Source organism: Mesocricetus auratus, unplaced genomic scaffold, assembly GCF_017639785.1.
Source record: "Mesocricetus auratus isolate SY011 unplaced genomic scaffold, BCM_Maur_2.0 Super-Scaffold_4256, whole genome shotgun sequence".
Classification (NCBI taxonomy): Eukaryota; Metazoa; Chordata; class Mammalia; order Rodentia; family Cricetidae; genus Mesocricetus; species Mesocricetus auratus.
In genome coordinates, this window is record NW_024429182.1 from 21,849,629 (window position 1) to 21,873,224 (window position 23,596).

A 23,596-nucleotide genomic window follows, 5' to 3' on the forward strand; every position below is an offset into this window, starting at 1 on the left:
ATTAGGGAACACTCCTCCATTGTTGGTGGGAGTAAACTTGTACAGCCACTATGGAAATCAATGCGATGGTCCCTCAGAAAACTGGGAATCAATCTATCTCAGGATGCAGCTTTGCCAGCCTTTGGCATATATCCAAAGGATTCTCCATCATACCTCAATTACTCTTGCTCAACTATGTCCATAGAAGCTTTATTCATACTAGCCAGAAACTGGAAACAACTTAGATATTCCTGACTTAGAGAATGGATAAAGAAAATGTGATACTTATTTACACAATGAAGAAATACTCAGCTGTTAAAAAAATATGACATCATGAAATTTTTAGACAAATAGATGGAACTAGAAAAAATCTTCCTGAGTAAGGTAACACAGAAAAAAGTGTGGTATGTATTCATTTATAAGTGGATATTAGTGTTTAAGTAAATGACAACCAGTCTGCAATCCACAGATCATGAGAGGTTAGATAAAAAGGAAGACTGTAGGGGAGATGCATGGACCTCCTTGGTAAGAGGAAATAGAATAAATTTTGTGGGTTGGCTGTGAGTGAATAGGAATGGGAGCAGAAAAGGCTTATGTGGGGAGGTAAAGTAATGGAGGGAGAGAGTGTAGGAATAGACAGCTGAAATTGGGGATTATGGGGGTAGTGGGAAACTAGGAAAGTGGAAACTTCCTGGAATCTATGAGGATGACCCTAGTGAGGACTCCTAGTAATGGAGGACACAGAGCCTAACCAGGACATCTGCTATAACCAGGCAAGGCTTCCCAGTGGTGGGGCTGAGTTGAATTTTGTTAAGCTGTTACCTGACAGGATCTTGTGGAAATCTCTACACATCTCAGGCTGAAGGTCCCTTTCTGAAAAAACTGAGAGCAGGGTCCCACTGCTAAGGACAACATCCACACAGCTCATTGAATGCAGAGAGGCCGAGCTGGTGTGGGCATGGATCCTTCACCCCTGCATTCTAGTTTATTTGGTGTGAGAAGGTACTCTACACACTACAGAAAGAGAAAACTGGATACCAACCCAGCCACCAAACCCTCGACCTACAATCTGCCCTGCCAGCAAGATATACTAGGGCAATGGTGGCACAGAATTTGTAGGAGAGGCCAACCAATATTTGGTTTAACTTGAGGCCCACTCCATGAGATCGAGCCCATGCTCTTTCTTTTGGAACCCTGCACAAGCTAGCAAACCCTGTGTGTCCTACTTCTCCCAAACCCGGCCAATTTGAGAAAACTCTTAACAAAGGAATGGCACCAAAAGCCCAGATCCAAATTCCAGCAGCCAACACAAACCGCCTTTCTGACATGGCCAGCCCACCCAAGTGCCTGCCAGGAGATTAGCTTTTAACAATACTTGTGCACAGCCCAGTTCCTGGCTGACTCACTCCTCAACTAAGGTCTATAAAACCTCCCTGCCTCAGCCGGTGTGCAACTTCTTCGACTTCATTGTTTGAGACCAGTCAGTGTACCTGCCAAGAATGACACCAAATAAACCTGCATATCTGTTTCTTATCTGGCCCGATCTGACCTTTTGCACTGGTAGAAACCTATCATCTGCTACCAAAAACACAGGAGAAGTTGAGCCCCCAGCTGGAGGGCCGGGCCCCAGGCTTCTTGGGGAACACCTCCTTTCCCCCATTCTCTGCCTGACTCAATCAACTTTTGATTTGGGGTCACTGGCCCTTTTCCAGCCAGTGCCTAAGAAGTACTAGGTACCTCATCTGGTTAAAGATCTTGAGCCCCCCTGCCAAAAGTCGCAGCTACATCAGTGCAAGCCTATTCTGGAACAGAGATCGTCTCTGTTCAGGAGAGCCTTGCCGGATTGTGTTCCTCCCAAGGCTACACAACCTGCACTGCTTGACCCCAGGCTACTGCAGGGGACCCTTCATTCCAGTCTCCGGTTTCCAGCACAGGCTTAGGAATGGACAACACCAGATCTAAACTTGATCCTCAGTCGACTCTGGGGTGCCTGCTATAAAATTTATCCAAATTGGGGGTGTCTGAGACTTCATGCAAAAAAACACAACCAGTCTAAATGGTCACCAGAGGGCACTCTTGATTTTAACATCCTCCGTGGTCTTGAAAACTATAGGAACATGGACAAATGGTCTGAGCTCCCGCCCCTCCCTTTATAGCCAGTGCACAAAAGCACAAACCTTATTGGTCAGGGTTATGGCACTCCTACATACCCTTTCATCCAGGGGCTCCATGATTTTCCCCAACCCCGCCTCCCCCTTCCCCTTCTTCACTGCTCCACCTAGTGGCCAGCCTTCTCATCTTTATACTCCCCTTTCTTCTCCCTCTCCACGACAAATACCAACCTCCCCAGCCCCCACCACCTTTCCCTCTTCACCCTCTTCCTACCGCCTTTCAGCCCTCACTACCAACACAAGCTCCACCTAATAGTCAGCCTCATCCCCTATATCCTCCTCCTCCCCATCTTCCTCCCATCTCCTTGCCTTCTCTGCCTGCTTCCACTTCTACAAAGCCACAACCTATATCCTGGTCCCCATCCGTACACTGGCCTACTCCCCATGAGACCTCCCCTATGGCTTTTCACACAGGATCCTGGACATCCCTGTTCTCCTCTGCCCCCCCTGCCCCCAGTTGCCCGGCTTCATGACCCTTTCTCCCTCCAGAATCTATCCCAATTCAAAAAACGATGGCAGCTGGGCGTTGGTGGCACACGCCTCTAATCCCAGCCCTTGGGAGGCAGAGGCAGGCGGATCTCTGTGAGTTCGAAGCCAGCCTACTCTACAGAGCTGTTAAGAGAAGCTTTCCTTGAGAGGAGCCTTCCCGCCCGCCTGGTTCCAGATCCGCATCAGTCCCAAATAAACACACAAGATGCTGTATTAATTATGAAGCTGTTGGCCTTGCTTGCTTCTTACTGGCTAGCTCTGACTTAAGTAATTACCCCATAATTGTTAATCTAAGTATGTCTCTTACCGGAGAGGTTTCTGGGCTTCCTACCCCAATGGCGTTACATCTTGACTCTCTGTGTTTCTCCTTCCCAGAATCCTCCTGGACTCCTAGTCCCTCCTATCTAGATTCCCTATTGGCCAGACAGTGCTTTATTGGCATAAGACTTCCCCAACACAAAGCGAGTTCCAGGACAGCCTCCAAAACAATACAGAGAAACCCTGTCTCAAAAAAAAAAAAGTGATGGGAATGGTAAAGCTTTTGGAGGATAGGATTCAAGAAATACAGTGTATGGGGCCAATGGACAGCTTTCTCCAGTAGGGAAGCCTGCAGGTATTCCTGCTGCAACACCTCTGGGCCCACAAAAATTAAATTCAATTGCTCACAAGTTACTTCTCCCCTGAAATTCCAACACTAGAGGGGGTAGGAAGTTTTGTCTATTCTATTTTGTATGTAAAAATGGATCTGTGCCTGTAAATTTTGTTACAAACATGGAGCAGTACAGAACTGCATCAAACTCAGTTAAATAAATAAAAGTATACGGATATTACATGTTTGTTTCCCTGGTCTTAAATGTATAAGTTTACTATGGTCCAGGTGATACATCAACTGTTTCAGTTACAACTAGGTGCCTGGGCTCAGAGTTTACTTCTGGGCTTTCTGGCCACTGAACCTATTGTAATAACAGGAATTCACATGTCATTTGGGTATAAGTAATATTAAAGTTGCTTTATGCTGTTCTACTTTGTTAAAAAGCTGTGTCTGGAATTGGCTTATGGCTCAGGATTTTTCAGACCCAGGCAGGGTTTTAAAGTCTCTGTGTCTGAGGTCAAAACACACTAGCAAGAAAGAATAAGAGTTGACCAACTAAGGGATTATTGGCTTATAAATGATTTGGGTATGGTTACAAATCTAAATATATGTAACAAGATTAACTTAAAACTCTTAACTTGGAGTTAAGAGAAACATGTGGTTTGCTACCATCTTAACTAAACTCAGCCACCTGGGAAGTTGACTTTTTGATTAGGTTTGGATAAGGTAGATGACATGGCTTCACTGACACCTTGACTGAGGGCAGTCACATGGAGTAGGCCAGTCAAGGAGACAACATATCTCCAAGGATACTTTTAAATTGAGATAAGATTTTGTCTAATTCCTATTCTGCCTTAAAAGCCAGGTTTATAAAAGGTAGTATTTAAAATAATGCTTGTTTAATAGGGTGTTAAAGCTGCATCACCATGTGTTCATATAACATATATTGCAGGCAGCCAAACTTATAAAGTAAGAGTAATCCACAAGGTATTGGTTTTAGAAACACTGGATTATTATTTTTTTATTTTTAAATTTAAATTTAAATTAGAAACAAGGTTGCTTCACATATCAATTCCAGGTCCCTCTCCCTTTCCCTCCTCTCCTCCCATGCCCTCCCACCAACCCCCTCAATACCTCCTCATTTCTCCAGGGAAGGTGAGGCCCTCCATGGGGGTGTCCATAGTCTGTCATTTCATCCAGGACAGGGCCTAGACCCTCCCTCCAAGAGTCCAGGGTAAGAGTGCATCTCTCATTGTTGGATGGGCACCCAAAGTCCATTTGTATGCCAGGGATAAATACTGATCTACTACCCAAGGCCCAATAGATTGCCTAGGCCTCCTCACTGACACCCACATTCAGGGGGTGTTGATCATTACCATGATGTATTCCCAGCCATCAGTCTGGGATTCAAGAGCTAACCATTGTCAGGTCAGCTGTTTCTGGGGGTTAAACCAGCCCAGTCTTTGTTCATCAGTCCTCCCTCTCTGTCACTGGGTTCCTTGAGTTCAGCTCAGTATTTAGCTGTGGGAGTCTGCCTCTGCTTCCATCAGCCATTAGATGAAGGTTCTGTTCCCCAGACTCTCTGGCCGTGGGATTGTAGGCTGGCACTCCCCAGATCAGTATCTAAAATCCATATATGTGAGAGTACATGCCATGTTTCTCTTTTTGTGACTGGGTTACCTTACTCAGGATGGTTTCTTCTAGTGCCATCTATTTGCCTGCAAATTTCAGGATTCCATTGCATTTTTTCCTGCTGAATAGTACTCCATTTTCTGCTGAATGTACCACATTTTCTCTATCCACTCTTCAGTTGAGGGGCATCTAGGTTGCTTCCAAGTTCTGGCTATTACAAATAATGCTGCTATGAACATAATGGAACAGAGGTCTTTGTTGTATGAATATGCATCTTTTGGATATATGCCTAAGAGTGGAATTGCTGGGTCTTCTGGTAGGCTTATTCCCATATTTCTGAGGAATCTTCATACTGATTTCCAAAGTGGCTGCAGGAGTTGGCACTCCTACCAGCAGTGGAGGAGTGTTCCCCTTTCACCATATCCTCTCCAGCATAAACTGTCATTGGTATTTTTGATTTTAGCCATTCTGACAGAAGTAAGAAGCTATCTCAAAGTTGTTTTGATTTTCATTTCCCGGATGGCTAAGGATGTTGAGCACTTTCTCAAGTGCCTCTCAGCCATTTTAGACTCCTCTATTGACAATTCTCCATTTAGTTCTGCAGCCCACATTTTAATTGGGTCCTTGGATGTTTTGGAGTCTGCTTCTTGGAGATCAACCCTCTGTCAGATGTGGGATTAGTGAATATTTTTTCCCATTCTGTGGGCTGCCTTTTTGTCTTGCTGACTGTGTCCTTTGCCTTACAGAAGCTTCTCAGTTTCAGGAGGTCGCATTTATTAATTGTTGATCTCACTGTCTGTGCTAGTGGTGTTATGTTCAGGAAGCTGTGTCCTGTACCAATTCGTTCAAGGGTACCACCCACTTTCTCTTCTAAGAGGTTCAGTGTGGCTGGATTTATGTTGAGGTCTTTGATCCATTCGGACTTACATTTTGTGCATGGCGATAAATATGGATCGATCCGCATTCTTCTACATGCCAGCCTCCAGTTATGCCAGCACCATTTGTTGAAGATGCTTTCTTTTTTCCATTGTATATTTTTAGCTTCTTTGTCAAATATCAGATGTTCATACGTGTGTGGGTTAATATCCGGGTTTTCAATTCGATTCCATTGGTCTACCTGTCTATTTTTGTGCCAATACTAAGCTGTTTTCAGGACTATAGCTCTATAACAGAGCTTGAGGTCAGGGATGGTGATGCCTCCAGACGTTGCCTTGTTGAACAGGGTTGTTTTGACTATCCTGGGTCTTTTGTTTTTCCATACAAAATTGATTATTGTTCTTTCAAGCTCTGTGAAGAATTGTGCTGGGATTTTAATGGGGATTGCATTGAATCTGTAGATTGCTTTTGGCAGGATTGCCATTTTTACTACATTGATCCTACCTATCCAAGAGCATGGGAGGTCTTTCCATTTTCTGAGGGCTTCTTTAATTTCTTTCTTTAAAGACTCAAAGTTCATGCGATACAGGTCTTTCACTTGTTTGGTTAGCGTTACCCCAAGGTATTTTATGTTGTTTGTGGCAATTGTTAAGGGTGATGTTTCTCTGATTTCTTTTTCAGCCCTTTTATCATCTGTATATAGTAGGGCTACTGATTTTCTTGAGTTGATCTTGTAGCCTGCCACTTTGCTGAAGGTGTTAATCAGCTGTAAGAGTTCCCTGGTAGAGTTCTTTGGGTCATTGATGTAAACTATCATATCATCTGCAAACAGTGACAGTTTGACCTCTTCCTTCCCAATTTATGTCCCCTTGATCCCCCTTTGTTGTCGTATGGCAATGGCTAGACCTTCAAGTACCATGTTGAAAAGGTATGGAGAGAGTGGACAGCCTAGTCTTGTTCCTGATTTTAGAGGAATTGTGTTGAGTTTCTGTCCATTTAGTTTGATGGTGGCTGTTGGTTTACTGTATATAACTTTTATTATGTTTAAGTATGTCCCTGTTATCCCAGATCTCTCCAAGACCTTTATCATGAAGGGGTGTTGGATTTTGTCAAAAGCTTTTTCAGCATCTAGTGAGATGATCATGTGATTTTTGTTTTTCAGCTTGTTTATATGGTGGATTGCATTGATGGATTTTCGTATGTTGAACCATCCCTGCATCCCTGGGATGAAACCTACTTGATCATGGTGAATGATTGTTTTGATGTGTTCTTGGATCTGATTTGCCAGTATTTTATTGAGTATATTTGCACCAATGTTCATGAGGGATATTGGTCTGAAGTTCTCTTTCTTAGTTGTATCCTTGTGTGGATTGTGGATGAAGGTTATTGAAGCCTCATAGAAAGAGTTTGGCAAAGGCCCTTCTGCTTCTAATGTGTGGAATACTTTGAGAAGAATTGGTATAAGCTGTTCTTTGAATTTCTGGTAGAATTCTGCACTGAGGCCATCTGGACCTGGACTTTTTTTGGTTGGGAGACTTTTGATGACTGCTTCTATTTCCATAGGGGTTATAGGTGTATTTAAATTGCTTATCTGTTCTTGATTTAGTTTTGGCAAGTGATAGCTATCCAGGAAGTCATCCATTTCCTTTAAATTTTCGAATTTTGTGGAGTACAGGTTTTCAAAGTATGACCTGATGATTCTCTGGATTTCCTCAAAGTCCGTTGTTATGTCCCCCTTTTCATTTCTGATTTGGTTAATTTGCATGTTCACTCTCTGCTGTTTGGTAAGTTTGGATAAAGGTTTGTCTATCTTGCTGATTTTCTCAAAGAACCAACTCTTTGTTGCATTGATTCTTTGTATTGTTTTCCTAGTTTCTACTTTATTGATTTCAGCCCTCAACTTGATTTTTTCCTGGCGTCTACTCCTCCTGGGGGAGTTTGCTTCTTTGTGTTCTAGAGCTTTCAGCTGTGCTGTTAATTCTCTAGTATAACTGTTCTCCAGTTTCTTCATATGGGCGCTTAGTGCTATGAACTTCCCCCGTAGCACTGCTTTCAAAGTGTCCCATAGGTTTGGGTATGTTGTGTCTTCATTCTCATTGAATTCGAGGAAGTCTTTAATTTCTTTTTTTATTTCTTCTTTGACCCAGGGATGGTGCGATTGAGCATTATTCAGTTTCCATGAGTTTGTAGGTTTTCTGCAATTTGTGTTGTTGTTGAATTCTAATTTTAAAGCATGGTGGTCTGATAAGATGCATGGAGTTATTCCAATTTTTTGTAGCTGCTGAGGTTTGATATGTTGCCAAGTATGTGGTTGATTTTTGAGAAGGTTCCATGTGGTGGTGAGAAGAAGGTATATTCTTTTTTATGTGGATGAAATGTTCTATAGATGTCTGTTAATCCCAGTTGGGTCATTACTTCTATTAGACCCTTTGCTTCTTTGTTGAGTTTCTGTCTGGTATTCCTGTCTAGTGGTGAGAGTGGGGTGTTGAAATCTCCCACTATAACTGTATGGGGCTTTAGATGTGATTTAAGTTCTAATAATGTTTCTTTTACGAATTTGGATGTCTTTGTATTTGGGGCATAGTTGTTCAGGATAGACACTTCATCTTGGTGGGTTTCACCCGTGATGAGTATGAAATGACCTCCTTCATCTCTTTTGATTGATTTTATTTTAAAGTCTAGTTTGTTAGATATTAGGATTGCTACGCCTGCTTGTTTCTTGGGTCCATTTGATTGAAAGATTTTTTCCCAACCTTTAACTCTTAGGTAATGTCTGTCTTTGAGGATGAGGTGTGTTTCTTGTATGCAGCAGAAGGAAGGGTTCTGTCTTCGAATCCATTCTGCTAGCCTGTGTCTTTTTATGGGTGAGTTAAGGCCATTAGTATTGATTGCTCATTCTTCTTTGATTTGGGATGGTTGTTGGTGGTGGAATTATGTGTGGAATTTCACCCCTTTGTTCTTTTGGCTGTTGATAGAGAGGGATTCTCTAATGCCTATGTTTTTCTGGTTGTAGTTAGTTTCCTTGGGTTGGAGTTTTCCTTCCAAAATTTTCTGTAGGGCTGGGTTAGTGGATACGTATTGCTTGATTCTAGTTTTGTCATGGAATATCTTGTTTTCTCCATCTATAGTGATTGAGAGCTTTGCCGGGTATAGTAGTCTCGGCTGGCATCCATGGTCTCTTAGTGTTGGTACAATAACTATCCAGGACCTTCTGGCTTTCAGCGTTTCCATGGAGAAATCAGGTGTAATTCTGATAGGTCTGCCTTTATATGTTACTTGACCTTTTTCCTTAGCTGCTCTTAATATTCTTTATTTTGTATATTTGGGTTTTGATTATTATGTGGCGAGGGGATTTTTTTGTGGTCCACTCTATTTGGTGTTCTGTAAGCTTCTTGTACCTTCATTGGCATGTCTTTCTTAAGGTTGTGAAAGTTTTCTTCTATGATTTTGTTGAATATGTCTTCTGCCCCTTTGAGGTGGTTTTCTTCTCCTTCTTCTATACCTATTATTCTTAGGTTTGGTCTTTTCATGGTGTCCCATATTTTCTGGATGTTTTGTGTTAAGGATTTGTTGGACTTAAGGTTTTCTTTGGTTGATGAATCTATTTCTCCTAGTGTATCTTCAACACTTGAGATTCTCTCTTCTATCTCTTCTATTCTGTTGATAATGCTTGTATCAATATTACCTGACTGTTTGCCCAGCTTTTCTATTTCCTGCCTTTCTTCAGATTGTGTTTTTTATTGTCTCTATTTCAGTTTTCAACCCTTGCAGTGTTTGCATTACTTCTTGCAATTTTCGGTTTATCTTTTCGTCCTTTTGTTGCTTTTTATGAATTTTTTGGTTTGTTCTTTCTTCCATTTCTTGCATTTTTTGGTATGTTTCTTCTTCCAATTATTGCATTTTTTGCTTTGTTTTTTCTTCCATTTCTTGCATTTTTTGCTTTGTTTTTCTTCCATTTCTTGTATTTTTTGCTTCATTTCTTCTTCCATTTCCTGCTTTTTTTGGTTTGTTTTTTCTTCCAATTCTTGCAGTTTCTTCCATTTCTTGCATTTTTTTGGTTTGTTTTCTCTTCCATTTCTTTGAGGGATTTTCCTATATCCTCTTTTAGGGCCTCTATCATTTTCATGAAAATGGTTTTAAGATCGTTCTCTTCTGCTTCGTTCGTATTGGAATGCTGGAGTCTTACTGGTGTGGAGTCTCTAGAATATGGTGGTGTCATATTTGTTTTTCTCTTACTGAGTGTGTTTTTGTTTTGTCTCTTTCCCATCTCTTCTTCTAGTGGGTGCAGAAAGAGCCCCTTACTGGTCTGGGGACCAGAGTTCCCTTTTGGTGGGTGCTAGCAAGTCCAATAATCTGGTGGTTCTTCTATTCCTAGTCCTTGTTCTGATCCTGCAGCTGGAATAGCTGCTCCCCTGATCTCCCTGGCTCCTCTAGTTTCCTGGTCTTGTTGGTGGGAGAGAAGACCTGGAGTCTGGGGTGCTTGGCTCCTGCCGGGATTGGAAGCTCTGTGCAGTTCCCAGGCGATCCGCAGGCACTGGAACACAGGCCCAGAAGCTGGCCTGTTTACCTGATGCTGCCACCGGAACAGCTGCTTCCCTGGACTCCCGGACTCCTCTGGTTTCCTGGTCTCATTGGTGGGAGAGAAGGCCTGGAGTCTGGGGTGCTTGGCTCCCGCCGGGATTGGAAGCTCTGTGCAGTTCCCGGGCAAACCCCAGGCACTGGAGCACAGGCCCAGAAGCTGATGCTGCCACCAGAACAGCTGCTCCCCTAGTCTCCCTGGCTCCTCTCAAGAAACAATTTTTAAAGTGTTCAAATTTATGAAGCTATGTGACATGTTAAATTTTACAAGATATTTTATTATAGTGCTTTTGTTAATATGTACTTATTTATTTGATAAATAAATAAAAGGCTAAAATATAAAAACAAAAATAAAATAAAAATAAAAGGCTAAAAGTTAGGACCACTGATAGGCACCAGAGACTAAGATATTCCTAACTTATGATACAGTAAATTGGTAACCAAAGCAGTGTGAAACAAAAAACTTGGAACCACTGGCTTACAGAGTCTCTCTCCCTACTTAAGATCTATTCAAGCTAAGAGAACTTAAACTACATATAAATAACTAACCTCCTTGTTTTTGCTAGCATTGTTAAGCTGTAGCTAATTTGGTAAACTAAGTTATGCAGGGAACTATAATGGTACACTATGTAAGTATCAAAAAAAGTTCCCAACTTCTTGTGTGCTTTGTTTTTTTTTTTTGTTTTTTTCTTTTATCATTTTTTATTTTAATTTTAAATAGCTTGTTTTATATGTCAATCCCAGTTCCCTCTCCCTCCCCTCCTCCCGAACTCCCCTTCCCCCCCCAGCCTCCCACCCTATTGCCAATTCCTTCCACATGGGGGATATCTAGAGTCTGTCATTTCACTCTGGGTAGGGTCCAGGCACTCCCCTAAGAGTCCAGGCTGAGAGAGCATCCCTCTTTGTGCTATGGGCACATGATGACTGTTTATATTCCAGGGATAGACACTGATCCACAGCTCAGGGCCCCATAGGTTGCCCAGGCCTTCTCTCTGACACTCACATTTGGGAGGGTCCAGATCAGTCCCATGCTGGCCTCCCCACTGTCAGTCTGGTGTCCAAGAGCTCTCCCCTGTTCAGATCAGCTGTCTCTGCTGGTTTTGCCAGCCCATTCTTTGCCAATTTGCTCATCACTCCTCTCTCTGTCACTGGGTTCCTTGGGTTCAGTTCAGTGCTTAATTGTGTGTTGAGTGGGAGCTGGGAAGAAGAGAGGGGGAGAAGAGGAAGAGAGAGTAGGTCATGGGGGAACAGGAAGTTGAGTGGGTAGGGGTAGAATAAGGGGAACAGGGAATCATAGGTTAGAAGACAGATCAGGCACCAGAGTGACCTCAAGTGATCTAAAGTGATAACACCAATTGGCAAGCTAAGCAATAGTGGAGAGACCACCTCGAATGCCCATTCCTGATAATGAATTTGATGTCTATAACCATCCGGGAGCCTTCATCCAGTGTGCTTTGTTTTTAAGTCTTACTTACTGAGAGTGTCAAGTCAAAAATTGTTTGTAACTGGAAGCTTTTCTCTGTCCCACTCAGTCCCACTGGACCAGTTTCTGATCCCCGTAGTCACTTATAAAACAATCACTCAGAGGCTTAACATTAACTACAAACTGTTTGGCCTATTAGCTCAGGCTTATTAACTAGTTCTTACAACTTAAATTAACCCAGTTCTATTATTCTATATTTTACCACAAGGCTCATGGCATGTTACCTCATACCTTGCTTCCCTGGTGGCTGCTGGTATTTCTCAGACTCCGCCTTCTTTTTCCTGTATCTCTGCTTGGATTTCCTGCCTAGCTGTACTCTATATTTGTCCTAGCTATATAGGACAAAACAGCTTTATTCATCAACCAACGACACATATTCGAAGCATACAGAAGGGCACCCCACATCAATTGTTACCTGTATTATAAATTTTTAAAGGTGATTAAGAATTAAGCCTTGAGATGTTTGGTACTATACTTGATAGATAATGGTCCTCAAACTGTCAAAGATTTGCTGAATATGGAATTTAAGATACTTAAACTTATATGACAGACAGAGACTCCTAGATCCTAGCAGTGAACCCCAAGGTCTCCAGAAAGACTATGGACACAGCAATGGATGACTAAACCTGGACTGTGATAATGCTAAACAATGAACAAGGATGCCCCAATACCTCACCTGCCAGGGCTCAGCTCAAATTGTAAACAAATAGGGCACTGGAGAATTGATTGCCTCACTTTGCCTAGACAAGGTAAAGTCAATCCCTCCCTGATTCTTCCACAGAAAAGCTTCTGAGCCTGGCAGCCAAAGTTGCTGTTCTTGCACCCCTGTGTCCAAAGCCATGGAGACCACAGGAGCTGGGATGACTGTCCAAGTAAACAACTATGGATTAATCTCTCTCATTTTGGTCTGTCCTCAATTCTCTGATCCCATTGGCAGCTAAGTTAACTGTAACTTTATCAATTCCTCCCTCCCTTCCTCAAGGCTGCAACCACCTTGGTAGTTCATTAGTTAGTTAAAGCTGCTAGGTCTTTTGTTTAAAAAAAAAAGCAAACAGGTTTAACTTGATCACAGAGTTCATATTAAAGGATAAACATGTTTCAGATGTAACTTTCCACTAAAGAAACATGCTTTGCTATGATTGTTCTCAATAATAACTATCTGTGATTCTGATAAATGATGCAAGGTCTAAGTTCTAAGTGTATAAGAAAACTATCTCATCCACAGTCTCTCCACTCATATCCCTGAGCCTTCTGTTGACACTGGTCCTTCAGTTAACACTGTAGAGACAAGCTAATTTTACCATGATTTCTCTTCATCTTTTAAGCCTGACTTGGGCTGGACACACTCAGTGGTCTTTCTCTAGGCAATGATGGGCATCTTGTCTTCAGCCCTGATAGCCTCTTAAGCACACGAGTCATAGCACACTCAGGTACTCAACCACAAAATCATCTAAACAACTCCCCTCAGAGATCAAACCCCATGGAAGAGGTGGAGTAAAGACTGTAAGAATCAGGGAATGAACGACACAGAGAGAACATGGCCCACAGAGTCAATTAGTCAGGGCTTATTTGGGCTCACAGAGACTGAAGCAGCAATGATGCAAGATATTTTATTGTACTGTGTAAACATATGTCATTGTGATTGATTTAATAAAAGCTAAATGGCCAATAGCTAGGCAGGAGGTATAGGCAGGACTTCCAGAGAGAGAGCTCTGGGAAGATGAAAGGGGGAGTTCCCAGGCAGATGCAGAGGATGCAGGGCATTCAGGAAGAGAGATAAAAGCCATGAAACTCGTGTCAACACTTAGATTAATAGAAATGGGTTAATTTAAGTTATAAATGCTTAAGTTAGCCAGGCAGTGGTGGCGTAGGCCTTTAGTCCCAGCACTTGGGAGGCAGAGGTAGGTGAATCTCTGTGAATTCAAGGCCAGCCTGATCTACAGAGTAAGTTCCAGGACAGCCTCCAAAGCAAAACAAAGAAACCCTGTCTCGAAAAACGAAACAAAACAAATGAACAAAAAAAGCTTAAGCTAAGGCCAAACCTAAGCTAAGACCAAAGTTTCATAATTAATAGTAAGTCTTTGTGTTATGATTTGGGGGCTGGTGATACAAAGACTTGCTACATCTGGCATCCAACTCAGGACTTTAGATCATGCCCCAGGTAGCAAAGCTACCACTCACACCACACTCCCCCACCTCTGCCCCACCAACTGGCTCTGTCTTCCCTGGACGCCAGTCTTGCTGTGCAGCAATAGACAATAGAGTACACTCCCAATCCATGCCACTCCCAAAAGGCAGCTTGGTTTTCTCCCGTGCTGCAGCAAAAGCAGGCAGGCCAGTCCTATCCCTCAATGAATCATAGCTGTGTATTTCTCCCACCAGTTTCCTTACATTGGCCCTTAAGACAGCTCACCCCCTTCCCACACATCATATGAGCAGAGCCACACTGGCCCCCAGCCCAAGCATGCAATTAGCATGACTCAGGGCACCCCACTGAATACATGCACGTAACTGCTGGTGCCTTCATACAGGCCTGTGTAGCACAGCAGCAACCCACTGTGACCTTAGGACCTGCTGTGCTAGACTGGCTACCTGCACCCTCCACTGCACCCCCTAAAGCACTGCTACTAGAGCTGGATACCTATCCCCACCCCTGCACATCTCTGCCTGTGCTATCAACATCAGTGGTAAGACACTTGGGAATGTTTAAATGGGGAATTCTTTTTTTTTTAAGGTGGAGAGGATGGCACCCTTGTTAAGATTAGGAAATATCACAATACAAGGAGTTAGGCACCTGTTTACTACTATATGGATGGCTTACAAATGGGAAAAACAAATAAAAGGAGAAACATCTTAGCTGTAATGAACAATGAATTTGGTAATTCATATTTTGTCCTGAAAAGGTGGTTTGATAACTATGCCAAATGATAGTTTGATTGGTAAGATACAGGCCTTAGAAAGTCTTACTGATGAAAATAAGAAAAAGTAACTGATAAGGTACAAGTCTTAGAAGAACCTACTACTGATAAGATACCAGCCTTAGAACGGCCTGCTAATGAAGTTACTCAGACACAGACAGAGGAGTTTAGAGCAGAATCTACCACACCATTGCATTATGAAACTGGAGAGAAGCAGCCAAGGATTATTTTAAAAAAACAACTTAATTTATACAGTTACGCTGAGCAGTGGTGACACATGCCTTTAATCCCAGCACTCAGGAGACAGAGGCAGGTGGATCTCTGTGAGTTCAAGGCCAGCCTGGTCTACAAGAGCTAGTTCCAGGACAGGCTCCAAAGTCACAGAGAAACCCTGTCTCGAAAAAAAAAATTTATACAGTTACTATACAAGAACAATGACCAGATGATAGGTAACCCAAAGCTATGCAGAAGTTTCCTAGGATCCTGTAGAAATGTTAGATTTTAAGATATTTAAGGAAGTGATCATTTCATATTATATGCATTCACCCATTGTGAAGCAGATGGTAAATGCACTGACAACTAGAAACAGAATTATTCCACAAGACTGGAAAATTTTAGCTAAAGCAATATTGAAATCTGGCCCTCAATTACAATGAAAATTACGATGGAGGGAGGAAACTAGGGCGATAAAACAGTGAAATAGGGCTAGAGGTATTGAACTTTCCAAGACGAGTTTCTCAGTGAGGGCATGCACCACCACCGCCCAAAAAAAAAAAAAGAAAAAAAGAAAAAAAGAGAAAAAAAAAGGTGGATATGCTGATTTCCACAGACAGTCTAGATTTGATGATCACAACTTGGCCCTATGTCAGTTAGCAGCTTTGAATGCTTGGAACAAAGTTGAAGAATCTGGAAAGTGATCTGAGTCATTTACTAAAATTATACTAGGCCCAAAATAAGCCTCCCCTGATGCTTTTTTTGTTTTTGTTTGTTGTTGTTGTTGTTGTTGTTGTTGTTGTTTTTGGTTTTTCCAGACAGGGTTTCTCTGTGGCTTTGGAGGCTGTCCTGGAACTCGCTCTGTAGACCAGGCTGGCCTCGAACTCACAGAGATCTGCCTGCCTCTGCCTCCCGAGTGCTGGTATTAAAGGCGTGTGCCACCAATGCCCGGCTCTCCCCTGATTTTTTAACAAAGATTTACTTCAGCTATAAATAGAATGATATCAGATCCAGATATCATTATAATTTTATATTTCCACATGTTACATCAATATTTTAATTTTATTCATAAATATTTGAATAATAGTAATAACTTTCATTTATAAATGGACTATAATTGCCTACCCAATTGGTAAACAGATTTCAGTTAACTTAAATCAACATATTTAGCATTTGCATATATTCCATATTACAATAAAAAAGCAGAAATATCACAATTTACCTTCCAGTCTCCCAAATTTAAGACTACAGAAATAAAAATTTTAAACACCCTTGTATATTCTGTATTTCATACTTGAGCAATTAATTTATCATCTGCTGATGCTCACCTTGAAATTAATGCCCAGGGGACTGCTTCAGCATAACCTACAAGCTCTCTTCACAGAGGTCCTGAATTAAGACCTCCAGCATTAGCTAGAATACTTTGTATTTTCAAACGACATTAAAATGTGTTCATCACCCAAGCTGCTTTGCTTTCTACAAACATTACCACCCAAAAAAAAAAGAAGGTACAGCATTTTCAAGAAACATGTTCTGACCTCATGCCACATTCTTGTCCTTAGAAAAAGGGCATGTTCAGACTCAGAACAATTCTAATAGCAACTGCTGGGTCCTGGCTGACTACTTATTCCTATCATTTCTTAGGTTAGTCATACCCATAACTTTCCTGGACATTGAACAGAGGTTAAATTTGTTCCAGAAGTTCTATTTGTTTGGCCATTCCACATACAATGCATGGCTAAGATACATGAAGGAAATCTCTGTCTAATTACTTCCCTTGTTTTACCTGCAGCCAGCAGCCAAAGGTTTTAACAAGGGGAAAAAACATTTACAACTAATGCCACGTTGAATTTATTCTACTAAGCACCCTCTAATGTTTAACTAATTGCACCACATTACCTCAATCAATGATTTTGACAATTATATAATGGAAAATGCAGCTGGTACCTCAAGCTTAGGTGACAAATGTAAAATTGTGTATTACATAGAGCATGCCCCTTTGCTTGCCTTTCAGAAACCCAAACATGTACTTACATCCCTCAGTGATTTGCTAATGTTCTTCAGATCCACCTGAAGAATATTTCCAATGATTGGGAGAGGAGTGGGACCAGGAGGAAGTGTTCTTCTCTGAGAGCTCTGCCTCCATAGTGAAAGGAGAAGCAGACATGAGAGAACAAGCCCCAGAAACACACCTAGGACCATAGCTGCCTTCTCTTCTTACTGACATGAATGCATGCTTACAACACAAGGCTTATATAATGAGGTCTGCTAATCCACCCATGAGTCTCTGATACAAAACAGACCAACCAGGGAAAAGACTTAATCTTCCTTCCCAGTGGACTTTGTTCCAACATAGTGATTAAAGTAAAATACTGAGTCCTTTGCTCTCATTCATAACATAGCAGATTGTGGATTAATTGTAATGGGCTGGGTTCCAAGAATGTGGGTGAAGGTTTTCTTATATGTAACCACGACTAAAAAAGAAAAAATGAAGTTATTTCCCAATAGAAAATTGGAAAGTTGTGCAAAATTATGGATTCTCAAGTTAATGACCATTTGAACTTATAATAGTATATAAATTTAATATTTTATATAAGCTGCAAATAAATAGAAATGTTATTATAGAAAATGCTATGTTATATAAACTAAATCTCATTCCCCAATATATTGTGTGTCTAATAATATATTAATGTTCCAAAGAAACAATGTAAAATATCAAACATAATATATTTTGAATGACAACACATCAAGTTTTTTATTAAACTAATGTGTTTAATTTTAACTATGAGATAAATTCTGAAGTGGAAACATAGATGATAACATTTTATATTTTAAATGTGGAACAGAACTCTTCTGTCAGGAAACCTGTCATTCTAACACATCTCCTATATGTCAAGTATATTTAAAATTAGATCTGATAATCACTGTTATTCACCATTGCTTACAACTCAGAATAATTCCATCAAACAAAAAATATCTCACAATAGGAATTACCTTTTATACTTCCTCTGCTCTTGTTGTAAAGTCACAAGTTTCAGATTAAATAAAAATACCTCATTTGACTTTAAGGATAATTCAGTAGGATATTCTCACAGACAGAAAATAAAAATGAATCTTGCTCTCCATAACTAAGAAAGACTGAATCTCAGAGAATTTGTTGATGACAACTTGGAAAATTGTCATCTTCAAAACGTTATTAAGATATTTTCATTCTGTCATTTTCACAAATAAAATTTAAAAATACACAATAAGAAAGCAAACTTATAAGCAGAACAATTGGGTGCAATAGAAGATGAGTGTTGTACTTCAAATATGAAATGACCCCCATTGGCTCATTTGCTTGAACACTTGGAGGCATAGTTTTGAAAGAATATGGATTCTGTAAGAAATAGAACTTTGTCCAAAGAAGAGGTTAATTTCTTTGGGATACTTGTGGATGGTTGGGTTTTACACCCTGAATCCACATGTAAACTGTAGCACCTCAAACTATGAGCAAAAATAAACTCTTAAACCCTCAAATTGCTTCCTGTCAGATATTGGTCACAGCAACTAGAAAAGTAACCAATACAGAAAATTCATACAGAAAAGTGGAGCCATTCTGATTCACCCATGAAACTACTGAGCTTTGGAACTAATCTGCTATACAATTTTGTAGGAGTTTAGACATGTGAACTAGGACTGTTTAGAGTGTTATAGTAGAGCTTAATGGGGAATTGTTTCAGGAGTTTGGAGGACAAAGATACCAATGTGATGGGGAAGTCCTGTGTATATGTCAATAAAGCACTGTTGGCCAATAGGGAAGCAAGATAGGTGGGACTAGGAGTCAAGGAGTATTCTGGGAAGGAGAAACACAGAGAGTCATCATGTAGCTGCCATAGGGGTAAGAAGTCTGGACCCTTTTCTACGGTAAGAGAGATGCTTAGATTAACAATTATGAAGTAAATACTTAAGTCAGAGCTATCCAGTAAGAAACAAACAAATGGCCAACAGCTTCAAAATTAATACAGCGCCTTGTGTGTTATTTGGGGACTACAACGTGGCAGAGCCTAGGCGACTGGTGAGGAAAAACCAAAGCAGCTGGCAAGGAAAAGGCTACACTCAACACCAATGGAATGTGGACTGTGAAAGACTACTTCCAAGGTTTCTAATAGGAAACTGCTGTTTAGGAACTGGACTGGAGGTTATTCCTGCTTCATTTGGACAAAGAATTTGGCTGCATTCTGTCATGAGAACCTGAGAAAGTCTGGATTCCAAAGTAATGAATCTGTTTATTAGAGGAAAAGTCAACACAAGGTAACATTTTAGTTGTGACACGCTTGCTGATCGCTGCCCTTATCCAGGGTATGAGAAGGAACAACAAAAGTATAACTATATGAAAACATAGTTTCATAAGAAAAGGATGACTAATGGAGCCTGTATTTGATGGATGAAGGTACTAAAAAAAGTTGTAATTGGGAAAGATATTACCACCACAAATTAGAAATGAGGTCAGCATTGAAACAATTCGTTATTCTCTGGCAACAAGACCCCATCCATGGTAGGTTGTGATTTATAAGAATCAGTTCATTTTAAAGGAGAAAACCTAAAGTGAGAATGTCACAAGAGTTTTAATCTCAAAAAACCTTGCCTTTGAAATTTACCTGTGGTGAAGCTCAAAAGAACACTGAGGCCACTGCATATGTGGCCCAATGAGGCCTATAATTTATCTTGATCTGGAGTAGATCCTGGTAGCATTGTCTACATGGTACTAGCCTTGTAGGCATAAAAGACATACTTAAGGAGTCATGAAGGCTGGCCCCAAACCTCCAAACAACTTCTGAGACCAAGGAATTGTGTGTTGGGATGGAATTCCATACAAGAAATAGCTAAGAGGCCATTACATGAAGCTGAGGGGGTGAACCATATGTAGCAAGGAAGACCCCATGCTGCTGGAAATGCCAGCACGGTGGGAGAATTTCTGAAGAAGGCTCTAGACATAGGATGTAGCTGAGTCAAAAGAGTGGTCACATAAACTGTGGAGGACAGACATCAAGGGTTGAAGCTACCCTAAGGTATCAGAACTTAACTGGTTTCATTATGAGGCCCAGATGCTGGAGACTGCGTTGCAGGGGTTTTTATTCTCTGCTGGATTTCATTCTTGCTTTGTTTTGCTCTTTCCTTTCTCTGATTCCATTTCTCCCTTTTAGAGTGGAAATATTTACTCCATTCCATATCAGAGGTGGTAACTAGGTTTTTATCTCACAGAGTTTCTGTTAACAGATTGCCTTAACACTCAGAAGGAATTTTAGACTTTGTACTATTTAGTAGTGTATGGACTATTGAAATCTATGGGAACTGTTTGAGTTGCAATGAATGCATTTTGAATTATGAGACAACCGAGGGACTCTCATTGTAGGACCGTGGTAGGAAATGTTGTGGTTTGAATGTGAAAGGGCTTTCATAGGTTTGAACCCTTGTCCATAGCTTGTAGCACTGGTTTATAATTCTGTGGGAAGAGGTAGAACCTTCCAGAAAGAAATAGAGAATTGAGGGTTAGCTGAAATGTTGGGATTTTGTGCCTCGCCCTTATGTCCTGTCTGCTCTATGCTTCCTGTTCTACCAAGATATGGGGATGCTCATGCTCTCCCTTCCATGATGAACATGGTTCTCTCAAACTGTAACTCAAAATAAGCCCCACCTCCCTTAGGTGGCTTCTTGTTAGATATTTAATCACACACCAAGAAAAGTAGGCAATACAATGAGAAAGTAAGTAAATTATTCACTGGACAGAAGCTTGGAGTCACCATAATATTCACATACAGGTGAAGGGAACTACATAGTGGACATCATCTCAGCATCTCTCTGAAACAAATTTCCACATCACCAATAACAATGCTTATTTTATAAAGATATTATTAGATGTGGAACACATCGATCAATTCATTTATTTCCAAGCCCTCAATTCATACTTTAAAAAATAAAAATTAAATCTTGTCAAGATGAAGATATAAATGATTTAGTAATTAATGGGGATTCTGAAAATTTAAAGGGAAATTTCACACATATAATAATATGTAGGATTCTCCTAATTACCATTTCCTAAAATAAAACTATTGCCATTTTAGGGTTTATGAATAAGACCTCAGAGATTCAGTCTTTTGGTTGATGACACACTGATTCTCATGATAGATGTGAGTAAAATATAATATCATCTCAGTCTTCCAACCTTTCCTTTTAGCAAGTCATTCACTTTGATGGATTCAGTAATATTCATTGTGAACCATAATTATTTATTTTTCATCACATTGTCTTTGAATGTAAATGCTAGATAAGTTTATAGCACATGTTGGTTGATAGGAGTGAATGACATTAAGAATTTGATTGCATCTGCATTTTGGTGAAAGCTTTATGCACAGCAGAGAAAGGCAAAAATTTGCTACATGACTCACATAGCAAGAAATTCTTCTTTGAATTTTCATTTGAACTTTAATACATGTATACAATAAAATACCATTATATTAGCCTTCATTTCCCCCTCTAATTCCATCATGTTCTACTAAAGGAATCATTCTCCCAACTTGAAGGGTGTTTTTTAATGTATATAACCCACTAAATCCAATTAGTGTTACCCATATGTGCATGATTATGAGGTCTTCCACTAGAACTTGGGAATCAAACCAATGACTACATCCTCAAAGAAGAAGAGACATGAGAGTCTCAGCCTTGGTCAGAGCAGTTTCCTTTTGCATGGAGCAGCAACCAGTGGAGAAAGTGAGTGCTTAGCCTCAAATAAAACATCCATGTCAACCTCTTCCCCAAGACTTAGGAAGCATTGTGGAAGTTGGAGAGGAGAGCTGTGGAAAGCTGCCTTCTGGACATGATATCGATAGTACACTCATGAACTGACAGCATTTGTGGTTGCTCACATAAGACCTACAAAATTCCAGCATAGGTGGGGTAGATGATCTCCAGGTCTCACCCTTCACAGAGCTCTAAACTTTTAAAGAATGTCCGTATCTTACTCTGCAACGTTTTAAAAGTAATAATTTTATTTCTTCAGAGATGCTTCTCTTTCCTCTGCATTTCCACCTGGGTGAGGCTTCAGCCTGGCTGTCACCTCTGGTAAAATGACAGAATCAGAAATAACCTGAAGATAGAACAGGTCCCAGAACAACTAGCCCAAAATTTCATCTGAAATTAAGGAATGAGCAATTCATAATGCAGTGCAATGATCAAAATACTTGGGAATCAACTTAACCAAAGAAGGTTATTTCCATGATTAATTTTATAAAGCACTTAGGAAATAAATTGAAGAAGGAAGAAGTAAAAACATATTCTGTGTTCATGAGAAGCGATCGATACTTTTTAAATGTCCATATCTAAATAGATTTAACAATTCCTAGCTATCAGGGAAATGCAAATCAAAACAACTCTGAGATACCATCTTTCTCCTGTCAGAATGGCTAAAATCAAAAACACCGAAGACAATTTATGCTGGAGAGGATGTGGAGAGAGGGGAACACTCCTCCACTGCTGGTGGGAGTGCCAACGCGTACAACCACTTTGGAAATCAGTATGGAGATTCCTCAGGAAAATGCGAATCAATCTACCACAAGACCCAGCAATTTCACTCTTAGCCATATATCCAAAAGAGGCAAATTCATACAACAAGGGCATCTGCTCCACTATGTTCATAGCAGGATTATTTGTAATAGCCAGAACCTGGAAGCAACCTAGATGCCCCTCAACTGAAGAGTGGATAGAGAAAATGCAGTACATTTACATAATGGAGTACTATTCAGCAGAGAAAAACAATGGAATCTTGAAATTTTCAGGTAAATGGATGGCACTAGAAGAAACCATCCTCCTGAGTGAGGTAACCCAGTCACAAAAAGACCAACATAGTATGTACTCACTCATATATGGATTATGACATGGATCAGGATAGTGCTAGTCTGCACTTCCACTGACAGAGAGTCTGGGAAACAGGAAAGAACCTAAGAGATAGGCATGGTACCCCAGAGAAGAGGAATGAGGCAAGATCCTCTGAACAGATGGGGAACATGGCAAGGGGTGGGGGGAGTGGGAGTTGGGAAGAAGAGGGGGGGAAGAGGAAGAGAGAGTAGGTCGTGGAGGAACAGGAAGGTTGACTGGGGGGGGGTAGGATAGGGAGAAGAGGGAATCATAGGTTAGAAGACAGATCAGGCACCAGTGTGACCTCTAGTGATCTAAAGGGATGGCACCCAGTGGCAAGTTAAGCAATAGTGGAGAGATCCCTCGAATGCCCAGTCCTGATAATGAACTTGACATCCATAACCATCCTGGAGACTTCATCCAGTGACTGATAGAAGCAGAGGCAACACCCACAGTTAAACACTGAACTGAACCCAAGGAACCCAGTGACAGACAGAGAGGAGTGATGAGCAAATTGGCAAAGAATGGGCTGGCAAAACCAGCAGAGATAGGTAATCTGAACAGGGGAGAGTTCCTAGAGCCCAGACCAACAGCTGGGAGGCCAGCATGGGACTGATCCAGACACCCTGAATGTGAGAGTCAGTGAGGAGGCCTGGGCAACCTATGAGGCCCTGGGCAGTGGATCAGTGTTTATCCCTGGCATACAAACGAACTTCATGTGTCCATAACACAAAGAGGGATGCTCTCTTAGCCTGTACTCTTAAGGGAGTGC

At 41.0% G+C, this 23,596-nt stretch overlaps 1 protein-coding gene across 1 annotated transcript in view; it reads right to left on the reverse strand.

Annotated features, from left to right (window-relative positions):
- Positions 1–17,154, reverse strand: part of LOC101831527 (cytochrome P450 2C19-like) — a 44,332-nt gene extending 27,178 nt beyond the window's left edge. The window contains exon 1 of the mRNA XM_005063623.4: positions 16,966–17,154. Within this exon, the coding sequence (XP_005063680.1) occupies positions 16,966–17,133 (168 nt within the window). The 5' untranslated portion in view covers positions 17,134–17,154. The remainder of the gene's footprint in view (positions 1–16,965) is intronic.
- Between the last annotated feature and the right edge of the window lie 6,442 nt (positions 17,155–23,596).